The 14,389-nt window shown below is 45.9% G+C and overlaps 1 protein-coding gene across 1 annotated transcript in view; it reads right to left on the reverse strand.

Moving 5' to 3' along the window:
* Positions 1 to 322: 322 nt before the first annotated feature.
* Positions 323 to 14,389, reverse strand: part of LOC148430764 (plasma membrane calcium-transporting ATPase 3-like) — a gene marked incomplete at both ends in the record, with an annotated part of 28,784 nt that continues 14,717 nt past the window's right edge. Inside the window, 5 exons of the mRNA XM_088466484.1 lie at positions 323 to 430; positions 4,882 to 5,093; positions 5,199 to 5,412; positions 9,948 to 10,139; positions 12,761 to 12,867. Coding sequence (XP_088322610.1) covers positions 323 to 430; positions 4,882 to 5,093; positions 5,199 to 5,412; positions 9,948 to 10,139; positions 12,761 to 12,867 — 833 coding nt within the window. The remainder of the gene's footprint in view (positions 431 to 4,881; positions 5,094 to 5,198; positions 5,413 to 9,947; positions 10,140 to 12,760; positions 12,868 to 14,389) is intronic.

Raw genomic sequence — 14,389 nt, forward strand, 5'->3', positions numbered from 1 at the left:
GTTATTAGCACCGTACATCTGAGCCTCGATTTCCCGTGCTGTTGATGCCGACCAAAACTGTCGATCTGTGGACATTGATGATAAGCGATCCGTCGGCGAATTAGAGAAATTCATTATGTTGAATATCCCTGATTTCAGCAGAACGGGGAATTGCGGCAATCCGTCGCAGATGTATGGGGCCCTTAACATAGAGGAGGCAAGTATGGGTTGCATGTGTACATTAAAAGAAAAGTAGTATACTGGTTAACTATATTGAAACTTTTGACAAAATATTATGAAAAACAATTTGGGTTAGGGTAACAATCATACAGTAATATTTCACCTGTCCCCAGACCAGCTCCCCCACTCCCACAAAGAGGCACCAGAGCCATTGCTGTGCGTTTAATGGCGAGCAACTGAAGGGCTTCCCTCCGAACTGGACAATCAAAATCTGGAACAAGAAGAAAAAAAAAAAACAGTTGTTGAAAGTTGTTTAGTGGAGACTATAATGACAGGATCCTCAGCCTAATAAAAAGCTTCATTTTGTCACACAACCAACTCTTCAATGGCCAACATCTGTGTGTGACTGGATCACCGACGAGAACCTCTGCAATATGGCTGGACCAAAATACAATATGTAGCCCTCATTCTCATGTATCAAATTCCTATTCCCTATACTGTAGATTGTGAGTTTGCGAGAGGGCCCTTCTTACTCTTTGTTGTTCAGTCTCCTTTTTAACCTTGCAATTGTAAAGTGCAATAGAATATGTCGCCACTATAAAGGCTCAATAAAATGTATTTATTATAATAATAATAACAATATTAATAAAAATCTATTTTAACTGTTTTAACGTAGCCAATAATCTATGATAGCACACAGATGCCCCCCCAGTATTCTCACACTGTCTTAGGGCTGGATCACACGTACAAGGTCTGATGTACTCCTGTGCTTACACTTTAAGGGGGGTATATTTAGTAAAGTGAGAGTTTTTAGAAATGGAGATGTTGCCCATAGCGACTAATCAGATTCTACAGGTACTTAAGATGTAACTAGCAGATTCTAGTTATTATCTTCTAGAAGGAAGATAATAACTAGAATCTGATTGGTTGCTATGGGCAACATCTCCACTTGTAAAAAAAAATCTCACTTTAGTAAATATTCCCCTTAGTATTATTTGCAATTGCATGGATCACTAATCTTTATACTATGCACATATGGTTTTTGACAAAAGCATATATACAAAATAAACTATGGATCCATGCAGAACAGACCACATTACATCAGTTTATCCCTAATCAGGTGTGCACGTTCTATAACCCAAACCAGAATGGAGGATATACTGTAAAGGACCTGTATCTATAGAAAGTGACTGCAGTGCCTGTTTATTAATTACAGACGCAATAGGTCAAAAACAATAAATACTTCTTTTGTTTGGGAAAAGGTGAATCCTAAGAAGGTGAAATTAAACTGGAAGGCTGGGTGCAATCATCAGTACTGTACCGCCCCCTAGTGGATGAACTATTCACATGACAGTTTACTTTAATGCATTGTCTACATATACTTCCCTGGCCTGTACATTTTAGCGCTGTTTCTAAGTTAATTAATATACACGCAGGGTCTGATTCCTAGGTGCAGGCAGTGTTGATGCCGCACGCTAGCGGTCAATGGCCCTCATTCAGAGCCACTCGCTAGCGGCAGTACGCTCGTTCCGAGCGATGTTCGCACATCTGCGCATGCGTACGGATCGTTATACGCATGCGCGAACCAGTCAGTGCGGCCGAAATTCATGTGCTCGCAATATAGCGAATGCCTGCTATTTTGAGTGACAGAATGAGGCGTATGTGGGTGGTAACAGGGGAAGGTGCTTGAAAATGGGGAGTGGAGATCCGAACGCAGGCGTGCTTAAAGGTCAAAACGGGCGTTTTATGGGTGTGCATAATTAATACAGCAGCGTCATTGACCACGTCACTGGGTTATTTTATAGCCAGAACTGCTCGCAAGATTGTGGTAGCAAAAACCAAGCACAAGAACAGCGAGCAGTTCATACGCTGGTCGATGTACTCGATTAATCTAATAAATAGCGGACATGACGTATGGTGCGAGCGGCCAGGGGGCGTTTTTAACAAATAAACGAGCGTATGTTTTGCTCGCTCGTTCAGACTTAGAGGTGTGAACAGACTGCAATTTGCGAACGGATCATTTGAATAGCCACCCCTTGTTTTTGAACGAACGACCGCAAATAGCGAACGGCTCTGAATCAGGCCCAATGTTTTCAGACTGCGCCTGCTTCCCAATGGTTACAGCCATGAGATGCAGATGAATTTGGAGGCAGAGGCAACGTCAGTGGGCGTTTCTGAATGGTAACAGGGGCGTGGCAAGTCAGACGCGGGCGTAGATGCAGTGACACCAGCGGCCGTGTCCAGAAGGAGACTCTGTGCCTCCATAGGGCTGGTACAATCTCCGACCGTGCGACCAACGGTGAGTCTTAATAGGCACAGCGGCAGATTGGCATAAAGATGCAGTTGCGCTGCGGGCAAAAGAAGCAATGGCCGCTGGAATAGCGCGCACCTCTGACTCAGGCCCAAAGGCTGTAGAGGCTCTGAGAGCAAACATGATAGACGTACAATTATTAACCCCGTTGCTGCTGAGGGTTTTCTCACCCATTTTTTGATGTTTGTGCTCATTACATTCCAGCATCGATGTGACCCACACAAATGATATATTGTTTTTTTACACTTCTTTATTTTGCTAATTAATCTAAATTGGAACACTCTGGGCCTGATTCAGAGGCGGAAGCTGCTGCGTCTGCGATAATATGCAAATACCAGTTTCAGCTTTTCCCCTGGTGCAGGAGCCTGCGTCTGAATGTACTGAGACGCCCACTTTTAGTGTCTATGCGCGCTGTAACACCGCCGGTGATTCTTGACACGCCACCGTCGGCGCACCATTGCACTCTGAACATGGCCTCTGTGACTGCATCTGTGCGCCTGAGAATGTCGCAGCTGCTACTGACACGCCCGCAGCGCGCCCATGAGACACCATTTTTTTACCTTTCACCTCAGGCCACCTCTCAGTCACGGCCCAGGAACGACAATCACTTTGCCGCCTCAATCTCATATCGTCTGTCCCGATCGCAGCAGAATCTTTGTGTAAGGCGTGCGGCGTTTTCAGGACTTTTTACGCATGCGCAGTTGCAAATAATCCCTTAACTGCGAGAACATTGTCATTGTGTATGAATTGCCTGCACCTCTGAATAAGGTCCTGTGTGTAGAAATAATAGCACCAGAATAACATGACTTACCATTTTCTAAGCTAGAAAACCTACCACATTAAATAAGGGCACTGCCTGTTATTATTTGACACAAAATGGGGGACATCTGGGCTTTAGATCCATCCCGTCTGTGGAAAATGTCACTTTTGTGTACGGTTTTATTCATTATCTGGTGATCACCAGGTAATAACTACTAAGTGGGAGCATTGTTTGAAAGAGGGGAGGAGACTCTTTGCAAACAAGGGAGCCCCTATGTGTGTCCGAGATAGTAACTATGGCTGATATTGTCTGGTGATGATCACCAGAGAATAGCTACTAGCAGGGCCGGCTCTAGGGGCGTTCGACCAGTGCAGTTGCACAGGGGCGCCACCCATAGAGGGCGCTCCCCTCCCCCAAATCCCGACTTCCCGCTGTTTCACCCGTGGGCCGAAGTTGCCCGCGGGAGGTCAAATCGGGAGGTTGCGGACCCCCACCGCCGCAGCTGTGCGGCGGTGCCGGACCCGCGGAGTGTGAATGGATGCCACGCACACGCCTCCAAATAACTTAGGGGGCGTGGCCTATGGTAATGAGGCCACGCCACCCAGCACAGGGTGCTCAGACCCCTTGAGCCGGCCCTGGTTACTAGGGATTTCCCTCTTTCAAATGTGAGTGCCCCTGAATTTTTGGAAGCCATGTTGGGGACATCTTACCCCATGTCTGGACCCCAGTGTATGGATATTAGCGTTTATGTGGGCTCCTCAATTGAAAAAAGAGGACTCCCCTCTTTGAATAAGGGATCCCTCATCCTTTTCTAGGTGAGAGGGCTATGGAGATATGGGGACTTAAAGTCCCTACACCTATACTTTTCATTCATATATATTTATAGTTCTCACTCAAGTGACGTCACAAACGCGTCCGTCTCCCGCGGGCTCACGCATTTCTTTTTCTTATTTTAATGCCACCCGTCGATGTAGAAGAATTAACAGAAATCTTGTGCCCCATTTTAAAATGTTTTTCAATAAGTAAAATTTTTATTGAATTTTATTTACGCAGCCTCCGGGATATGTATTGAGACACCCGCCGGTGGCTTTGCCAATCCAATCGGCTGCGTAAAGAGTTGCAGCATCTGCGTAAAAAGATGCAGCACCGGTCGCAGATCGGTCAATTATCGGCGTTCTCAGTAACCCCATGTTTACGGAATTAAGACGCTGGCACCAATGAAACTGCGTGGAGTGACGCAGTGGCTGGATCCGACACGCCTATAAAACAATTGAGACATATCCGCATATTTCTAGCCAGCCCTCCGTTACCACCAACAAACGATCCCTAACTGGCAATCACTCTGCGTCTAAATTCTTTCTGCTAGCGACACAACAGAGGCATCTGGACGAATGCGCCGTGTTACTTAGACGCATGAGCCGTAATAAAACCATCGGCGAACTGCTTAAATATTGGCCTCACGTACTACCCTGAATTAGGCCCTGGCGGGATCCAGTGGTTAATGGGGGAGACGCCTAACGGGGCTGTACAGAGGTGTATATCCCCTTTAAATTCATTATAGCTCAACAGTTTTTTTTTAAGTGACCGGAATGCAAGAGAACTGAGCACTATAAACTCATTACATGTCTTCTGCATTCACATACGTTCTTACCTGAACTCCAAAAGTGCCCAACACTATGCTACAGAAAATTGGATTTGCAAAAATACCGTCAAACACATTCCTCTCTCCGTGGATTTTACGGGCATTTATTTCGTTGAACAATTGCATCATGACGAAGGTGTTAAAAATAATGGTGTAATGTTCAGAAGGGGGCGAGTGCAAAGGGGCATTTCTGCCACTGTCAATGTCAAAGAAGATTTCACCTGGAGAGGGAACAAAAGAATTCCCGTTAGTTCCCAATTCCGGCATGTAAATGTAAATTCTGCATTCGTTGTTCAATTGTTTGGCCCAACTTTATTGACACCTACCAGCAAACAACAACGTGAAGATGATTACAAGCTGGTAGGCTGCATGGCCGAGAATATTCTTCATCATGGTGCGAGATATAAGGGGCTTGTTTCTTCCGTAAGGTTTGCGTAGAAGCAGTGATTCCGTAGGAGGTTCTGTCGCTAGCGCCAGCGAAGCAAATGTGTCCATAATAAGATTAACCCAGAGCATTTGTACTGCTTTTAACGGTGAGTCCTAAATAAGTGATAGAAATTGAAAGGTTAATCAACAAAAAAGCATAATATCAATGTGTTGCTATTTTGCTATGGGCAGCCATTAGCATTAGCATTCAAGTGTTTTGTTAAGATCGGTATTTTTATATTACTTTGATGTCTAATTTGCTATATTTTTTAAAAAGTTGCTCACTGTCAGTGAAAACACCTACATCAAGTTTATTAGACTTATTTTGCATACACACTTGGTGATATTTTAAATGACTGAACGATAACGATATCATTATCGTCCAGTCAGTCACTATTTCGGCCAGTGTGTACGCTAAAGCGATGATGAACGATAACAACGAACGACCAACGATGTGCGCCCCCTCGCAGGTTGTTGGTCATTGTCGTTCATCGCCCGAACATGTAGGCCAACCTTATGATATTGTCAGGTTGTTGCATGTTCAGGGATGCGGGAGGGTGCCCGGCACTGAACGATATCGTTCATGATATCGTTCAGTTCGTTCAGCGTGTGTGCTCAATGTCGTTAATGACACTGAGCACACCCCTGCCGGGGACGCACTAGACGATATCGCTAATGGAGCGAATTTTCTAGTGTGCACGCACCTTTAGATTAAGATTGTTCTGTGTGTGTGAGGAAATATGGGTGTCAGGACATTGAAGATAAAGGTTGAGCCTGATGGACACTACTTCAAGCCCAAACGTTGTTTATCTTTGCTTGTATTGCATTGTAATATGAGGTCCATAAATCAACAATCAATCGGGCCAATTCTGCGCTTTGCCGATGAATTTGTAAAAAAAAAAATATACATGTATGGGGTTTACTGATCACAAAAAACATTGGGCCTGATTCAGACCCACTCGCGAGCGGCTGTACGCTCGCAAGTGGGTCGATGGTCTGCACTGAGCATGCGCACGACGGAGGGAGCTCCGTCGTGCGCATGCGCCAGACACGACGAGCGAAGGACTTTCCTTCGCTCGTTGTGTCCGATCAAAGGGGGCGTGCTGTCAATGTTGATTGACAGCACGCCCCCTTTGGTGGGCGTGCCGGGGGCGTGCCTCCCTGACGGGGGCGTTCCCACGGGAACGCCTCCCGTCAGAAGCCGGCCCACTGACATCACTAGTGATGTCAGTGGGAGTGATTTTGGCTCTGATAGAGCCAAAATCACTCCGGAGCTTGCGGTTGAAAACCTCAACCGCAGGCTCCGGCTCGCAATTTCGATGGTCGCGATGGTCACGACCATCGCGGCCATCAAAATGCACACTCGTATAGCCTGTGGGTGGTGACCCACAGCTATACGAGCGTCCAGGAGGACGCTCCATGAAAAAGGAGCCCGGCCCTCATGCAGAGCGTGCGCTCTGCTCAGAGCGTACGGCTCTGAATGAGGGCCATTATTGGAGAATTAGGATTTCCAACATGTTGATCTTACAAAATAATTGGCAAAACGTAGATTTGGCTCGATTGATTGTTGATGTATGGGTCCAATAGCCAGGTATGTATTGTATTCATTGTACAGTCCTTAAATGTCGCTAATTAAGGTCATACAGACTGCTACTATTGTCTAAACATTTCTTTTGTTTGTGTACTGTTAATTATGTAATAGGTGAGAACACAGGGGTAATGTTTAGCTCTTTTTGTACTGGCAGCTGTTTTTCCCGCCCAAGGCAGGGGTGCGTAGGGGGGGTTGAGACCGGACTGGGGCTTTTCTGGGACCCTAGGCCAGCCATACTAGTGGAGGAATAAACTGTACTTGGTATGTGCCGCTGTTGCACGGCGATTCACCAAGTACTCTGAATGCATCTTTTAACCACTGGGCGTAAGCATGCCCTAAGGTTTTGGCCACACAACTTCTAACACCCGGGCCTGCTGTATATCTCACTGTCCCTGCCTCCTGGGCAGTCTTTTGCATCGCACCTGGCCTTTCCGTTACCTCGACATGGGTTGATTAAATCACCTAGGAAAATAGTAGTAAAAAGATGCACCCTAAAATACACAATATAATAATGTAGCACGCTTGCCAACAAATACCAGGGAGATCACCACAATCGCAATTACACACTCCTTTACCCCACTAGCATCCTTATCCCAAATACTACAAGGTTAAGGAATGAGGTTCATTGTGAGACTTCACAATCCACTTGCAGCTGACCCGATCTGTCAGCACTGTCCAGGGGAGAGAGAAAGACAGACTCCTCTACCCTGCGTCTGAGTCTTTTTATACCAAATCTGGTACATAGGGGCCCTTACAAACTTTTGCTATGGAGCCTTCAAATACCTAGTTAAGCCCCTTCTCAGATACACATTAAGATGTATTAAGGAACAATGGTTATGCCAAATGTTATACCCTATAAAAGAGAACCACAAAAATGTTATTGAAAAGCCCAGCTTACTTTTGTTTGTTGTCTGGCTAGCAGTGACAATGTGATCATCATCCACTGCAATCAGGCATCTCCTTTCCTAGTGTCCCATTAACTCTGGCGTGCTCAGTATGGTAAGCATGATGTTGCCCAGACTGCTAGCACTCTAAGCCTATACTGTAGCCTGCAATATAGTGTCCCTTGAATTTTGTGGGGCGTTTGCGTAATTTGCCAAATACAAATGTAGACCAACTCTACACACATTTATTACTTGTGCTTGGAGCAAAATGTATTTTATTTATTTATTACATTTGTTGCTGACATTTGGTACATTTTATATTGTTAAAAATAATTATATGTAGGAATTGCTTGTAGCCCATGGGGACATAATGATTACGCAGGCTGATATGCTGAATATGACCACCATGACACTTTGGTGCGCTGGCAACTTTTGCGGTAAATCATTGGTCTTTTTCTACATATATACTCATGTTCCTAATATAGTAACTTTTTGTATTTATTGCATACTATGATGTTTTTATAAGGTAACAAGACCGCTCATTGCGTAAATCTATTCAACTCATACATATATGTATAATCAATGGCCTTGGTACAACTTATTTTTTCACATAGTCCCCATACTTGTCTAAGCATTTGTTCCAACGGTACATCAAGGCATCTATCCCGGCATAGAAGACAGTGTCATGCGCCTGTAGCCAGGACATGATGGTTTGCTGACCTTCACCATCGCTTGTGAATCACCTTCCACCCAGATGCTTCATCAATGGTCCAAAGAGATGGAGATCACTCTGTGCCAGGTCAGGACTGTAGGGAGGATGGTCCAGTACCTCCCAATGGTAGCGCCGCAACAACTCACACGTGCGGTTGGCTGAGTGTGGCCTGGCGTTATCGTGCAGCAATACGACGTCTGTTCACAGAACCCAGGTAGTTTTACGACGAATTGCCCTCCACAACCGGCTTAAAATGTCACAATAGGGGACAGCAGTCCCAGTATCTCCCTTGGTGAGGAAATTAACAAGAAGCACGCCTTTGTGGTCCCAAAACACGGTTGCCACAACCTTATTTGCTGATGGAGTTGTTTTAAAATGTATTTGAAGGTGGGGACGATGCGTGCTTCCATGTCATGGATGTTGACTTGTCTCTAGTGTCATATGATTACAACCACATTTCATCGCCTGTAACAATACGCTAGAGGAACTTCACTCCCTCCTCATGGTAACGCATTAAGTGCACGAGAGACAATCACATCCTATTGGTTTTGTGAACTTCTGTGAGTTGCTTCGGTACCCAGCGTGACCACTTTTTCCTGTACCCCAATTGCTCATGAACTATGCTGTGCACTGTACCCACTGAATCAGACCTTCAATGCAGCACAAGTTGTCATCTATGGTGGACGTGCTTGTCCGGTCGCATCGCTGCTCATCTCGAATGTCTGTCCTGTCGTTATCAAAGGCAGCGGCACCAAACCCAAACTTGTCTCTGTGACATGACGTTATCACCGTACACCTCAACAAGTTGGCGATGAATATCAGCTGCTGATGGGCCCTTTAGACGCAGAAATCTGATCACACTACGCACCTCAATGTTTGACAGTGTTCCCGCCAGCCCCGCCATCTTACACCTGATGCTGGGACAGTATGACTGATATGAGGCCCAGTCTAATGGCCGTGAGGGGAAGCAGTGGTCTATCTGTTCTGGCCTGACAGGAAATTAGAATGAAACAGAAAACATTACACACGTGAGAGGTCTTGTTACCTTACTGTTGAACCACCCTTGTGTGTATATACAGTTCGGCGTAGACTAACTATTTCGTGATCTAAAGCTGCTTCTCCAGACACAGCACTCAGATCTGTGATGCCTGCAGTTGTCCTCAGATGCCTCCTGCGTCATTATAGCGTCCAGCTAAGAATTAGATCCTAAATGCGATAGATGTGTACCTGTAGGTGTCACAGAGGCCAAACATGTTGCATCTTTATTATAAAAAAAATGACTGCCCATGTTTGTAATGTTATAAGCGGTCTCTAGCTAATGTTTTGTCAATCGTCCTTATAAGCTGAAATATAATAATGTTTCCTTAGGTCAAGTCTCCTTGTGAACGTTACTACAGTAAAACAACACTGGCGGCATCAGGATGACACCGTTCAGTATTATTCGGCAGCAGAACACACTGACCTGAGTAATGCAGGCCCCAGTAAATGCCACAATCACTGCTACCACGTTGACCGTCAGTTGAAATTGAAGAAATTTGGAGATGCTGTCGTAGACGTTGCGGCCCCACATAACGGCCTTGACTATGCTGGAGAAATTGTCATCCGTTAAGATGATATCCGAGGCTTCCTTGGCGACATCTGTACCTGCCAATCCCTAGGTAAAGCAAAAAAAGAGTAATCGAAGAGACTCAATGATCAATATGGCAGATTCCATGGAGTTTGGCAAATATAGGACCTGTACAGACTCGGAGACTAATCGTGCATACACATGGTCAGATTTGATGATCGATGAATTATGAACGATTTTTACAAAAGTTTGAATGATTTTATCAACGATGAAAGATTGAACGATTTCTGACAGTATTAAAATGAATGAAATCGTCAAAATCTAACTGCAAACACAGTCGATGTCAGAGATCGTTATCTGACATGCGGGAACGTGCATCGTACATCGATTTTTACAGTCGTTATCGTTCATATCTGAAACAAAATCTGACCGTGTGTATGCAGCATAAGATTTATTTGCATGCACTACATGAATGCGACATTGTAAGTTAATGAACAAAAGTGTCTATGAGGAAGATATCAGGTATATTTTCTTCTTTACATTTTATGTAGTTAATATAATCGTTAATGGCAAATAAATGTTCGCACAATTTTTTTCTTTTATGGTGAAATTTTACAGTATATTTATTTTACCCATTTAGATGCAGCCACTAGAAGATGCACCTATAAAATACAGTATAGTGATTATCTTTTATGTTTTAATAGCCAATATACTGTACCAGACAACATTAAATATAAGATCATAGTATAATTCTACAGTGCCAACTTTAAGGAGGAGACACAGCTGTGTCCTCACTCGTCTTTGCTGCTGTCGCATCAAACAGTTCCTCCTGGTGGGCTTGGGCCCGTGTCTAAGTCGCAATGTGCTGCGACTAGGATGCACCAGCAGACTGTGCTGATTAATTTGATATGTGATATTTGATATGTGACACGGGGGGTGATTCAGCAAGGATCGCAATTGCAAAGCTGCACACAAGCAGTGTGTGACACCCCCTGCTGCATTTGCGATCCCAGAACTGCGATGGAAGTCGCAGCCTGGGATCACCATCGCGACCATCGGTGGTCGATAGTTGCTATGGTGGACGGCGCCGGGCCGCCATCCAGCTGAGTAAGCCTCAGCTTACTCAGGCTGGCTGGCTTGCGAGCCCAGAACACTGCGTCGGACGACACAGTCCCTGGGCTTGCCACTCCCGTTTCTGGGAACGCCAGTCGCCCCCGCACCGCTGTCAATCAGGCAGAGGCATAGAAGGGTCTGCGTGAGACTACGCAGGGCCCATTCTGCAGACTTGCAGATTGGGTCCTGCGCACATGCATATTCTCGATAATCGGGATTCTGCGATCAGCAGAGCACTTCCATGCACTGCTGAATCAGGCCCACTGTGTGTGACTGAGGCCCTGATTCAGAGCCAGGGTGACCACACACAGCTATAGCGAGCAGCCAAAATGATGGTCGCAATGGTCAAAACCATCGCGACCCTCGGGCTTGCGACGAGACCCTGCGGTAGGGTCTCGCTGACGCAAGCCCAGGAGTGCTTTTGGCTCTATCAGTATCTAGTGATGTCAGTGGGGCCGGCCCCAGACGGTAGGCGTTCCCATGGGAACGCCTCCGTCTGGGCAGCCACGCCCCCGGCACGCCCACCAAAGGGGGTGTGCTGTCAATCACCATCGACAGCACGCCCCCTTTGGTGCGACACCCTTAACGACGGCTTGGCCGTCGTTATTCGGTTCTCGCGCATGCGCACGACGGAGGCGCCTCCGTCGTGCGCATGCACACTTGGGCACCATCAACCCGCTTGCGAGCGCTCAGCGCTCGCAAGCGGGTCTGAATCAGGCCCTGAGTCAATCAGCATGCAGTTTCCAAGCCAAGTTGGGGGGACCCTACCTGGGCTGACTAGCGGTCAGGTATAATGCTTTGGTGGGGGGACCCGGTGACAGGGTACCCCGGCTGTGGCATTACACCCCTGCTAGAAAGAGTCCGGTGCTGGTATTGGAAAATACGGGGACCCCTACGTATTTTGTCCCCCGTATTTTCACAACCAGGACTGGCTCAGAAAAGCCTGGTGCTGGTTGTGCTTTTAGGGGGGGGAGACCCCACCTAATTTTTCTTTAAAAAATGAACACTTTACAAACTTTCTACATACAGAAGCGTGCACCGATCTCACTGATCAGTGCATGCATCTAAATCATTCACACCTGCTCATGCTAAAATTTCCAGTATGAAGCAGATTAATTATTTTGGGGATTTAATGTTTGATTTTGTGTTCTATTATGTGTTAAATTTGGACATGGGCATGCAAAATCCAACAAGAAATCAATATTCAAAATCGAAATAAATCAAATTCGATTTCGAAAAGGCTTCCAAAATCGAATTTTAGTAAATGTGGGATTTTGACAGGGATTTCTACATTCGATTTGAATCGATTTCAGGTGAGCTAAATCGAACATAAAATCGGATGCCAAATTGAACTATGATAAATATACCCCTAAGTGTTTGCTCTGTCCATTAAAAATCATACAGTGGATGCAGCCATTTTATGGTAGAGCTGATATGTAACAGAATGCCACCTATCAATGGACTAGGAACAATTGGCGTGACTCATTCTCTTATAGAAGGCAATGGCACTTATTGTATGCATGCAGACACATCTCAGACATTTTCCTACATATTCCGGGTAAGCCCGCATTATAGATATATAGATATTATATTACCATTGCAAATCCAACATCTGCTTTTTTAAGAGCCGGGCCGTCATTGGTGCCATCTCCTGTTACTGCCACAACTTGACGCTGTTCACCAGTTGTGCTGTCAATTATGCCTGAAAATAAAACAAGGTACAAGAGTTTATTCACAGGCGACTGACACTCAGGTAGTTGTGCCGGCTTTAGCAGTGTACAACAGTGAGACATTTGCTGTTCCTGAGCTAAGGAAACACAAACATAGGACTGGTACTAATACCTCGTATGTTCATCCAAGAATCAGTCTCCTTTTCAGGGCTGCTTATAAGAAGACGTAGGGCCAGCTGACAATTTTTTAACTCACATCAAATTGTGAGTTGATAAAGAGTTTGAAAGATGTTATATTTCAATGTTGTCTAATTAAAATGAAGTTTAAACCAAAATTGTTTTGGGGGTGGTAAAGCAAACAACTGGTGGCTTAGAACATAACCCCCCTTTATCAAAATGTTTCCTAACGTAAATTCTCGCAGTAATACCAATGAGCCCCAGACATTTTTACCTTATGGGATTTCTGTCCAACTTTTTTAGCCTGGAAGGAAAACTTCTTTGGCCCTTCAGAAACCATATACTCAGTATGTAAGGCATGAATATACACACTGCATTCTGCATATACAGTAGTAGTGCAAGGAGAATTTAACAGAATAAGTAACGTCTGGTAAAAACCATCTACATGATATGATAAAAGAGTCAATACTGTCTTATGGCCCCCACAGATTGCCCAATACCAGCATAACTTGGTCATGGCCACCGGATATAGGCCCTCATTCAGAGCCGTACGCTCTGAGCAGAGCGCACGCTCTGAATGAGGGCCGGCCTCCATGAAAATGGAGCGTCCTCCTGGACGCTCGTATAGCTGTGGGTCACCACCCACAGGCTATACGAGCGTGCATTTTGATGGCCGCGATGGTCGTGACCATCGCGACCATCGAAACTGCGAGCCGGAGCCTGCGGTTGTGGTTTTCAACCGCAAGCTCCGGAGTGATTTTGGCTCTATCAGAGCCAAAATCACTCCCACTGACATCACTAGTGATGTCAGTGGGCCGGCTTCTGACGGGAGGCGTACCCGTGGGAACGCCCCCGTCAGGGTGGCACGCCCCCGGCACGCCTACCAAAGGGGGCGTGCTGTCAATCAACATCGACAGCACGCCCCCTTTGATCAGACACAACGAGCGAAGGACTTTCCTTCGCTCGTCGCGTCTGGCGCATGCGCACGACGGAGCTCCCTCCGTCGTGCGCATGCTCAGTCCAGAACATCGACCCACTTGCGAGCGGACAGTCGCTCACGAGTGGGTCTGAATCAGGCCCATAATACGACCATATAGTACCTATGAAAACACCCCGTGTCCAACATATACAGCCTTGTGCCAAGCAAAACAATCTCATGCCAACCACGCAGAGATCCATGTTTATCAAAATGGCCTTATGCAAACCAAAGTCTAATACCCACTATACTAAGCCACGTGTTCAACTTAACTTCCCCATGCCCGCCAGTCCTGCAGACACCATACACACCCCAATGACCAGCATGATGGCCTCATATCCACTACAGTCCTATGCCTACCAGGTGACCTGTGCCCAACATAACAGGTTCACTACAGCAGT

This window comes from Taudactylus pleione, unplaced genomic scaffold, assembly GCF_031769625.1.
Source record: "Taudactylus pleione unplaced genomic scaffold, aTauple2 ptg003251l, whole genome shotgun sequence".
NCBI classification, from domain to species: domain Eukaryota; kingdom Metazoa; phylum Chordata; class Amphibia; order Anura; family Myobatrachidae; genus Taudactylus; species Taudactylus pleione.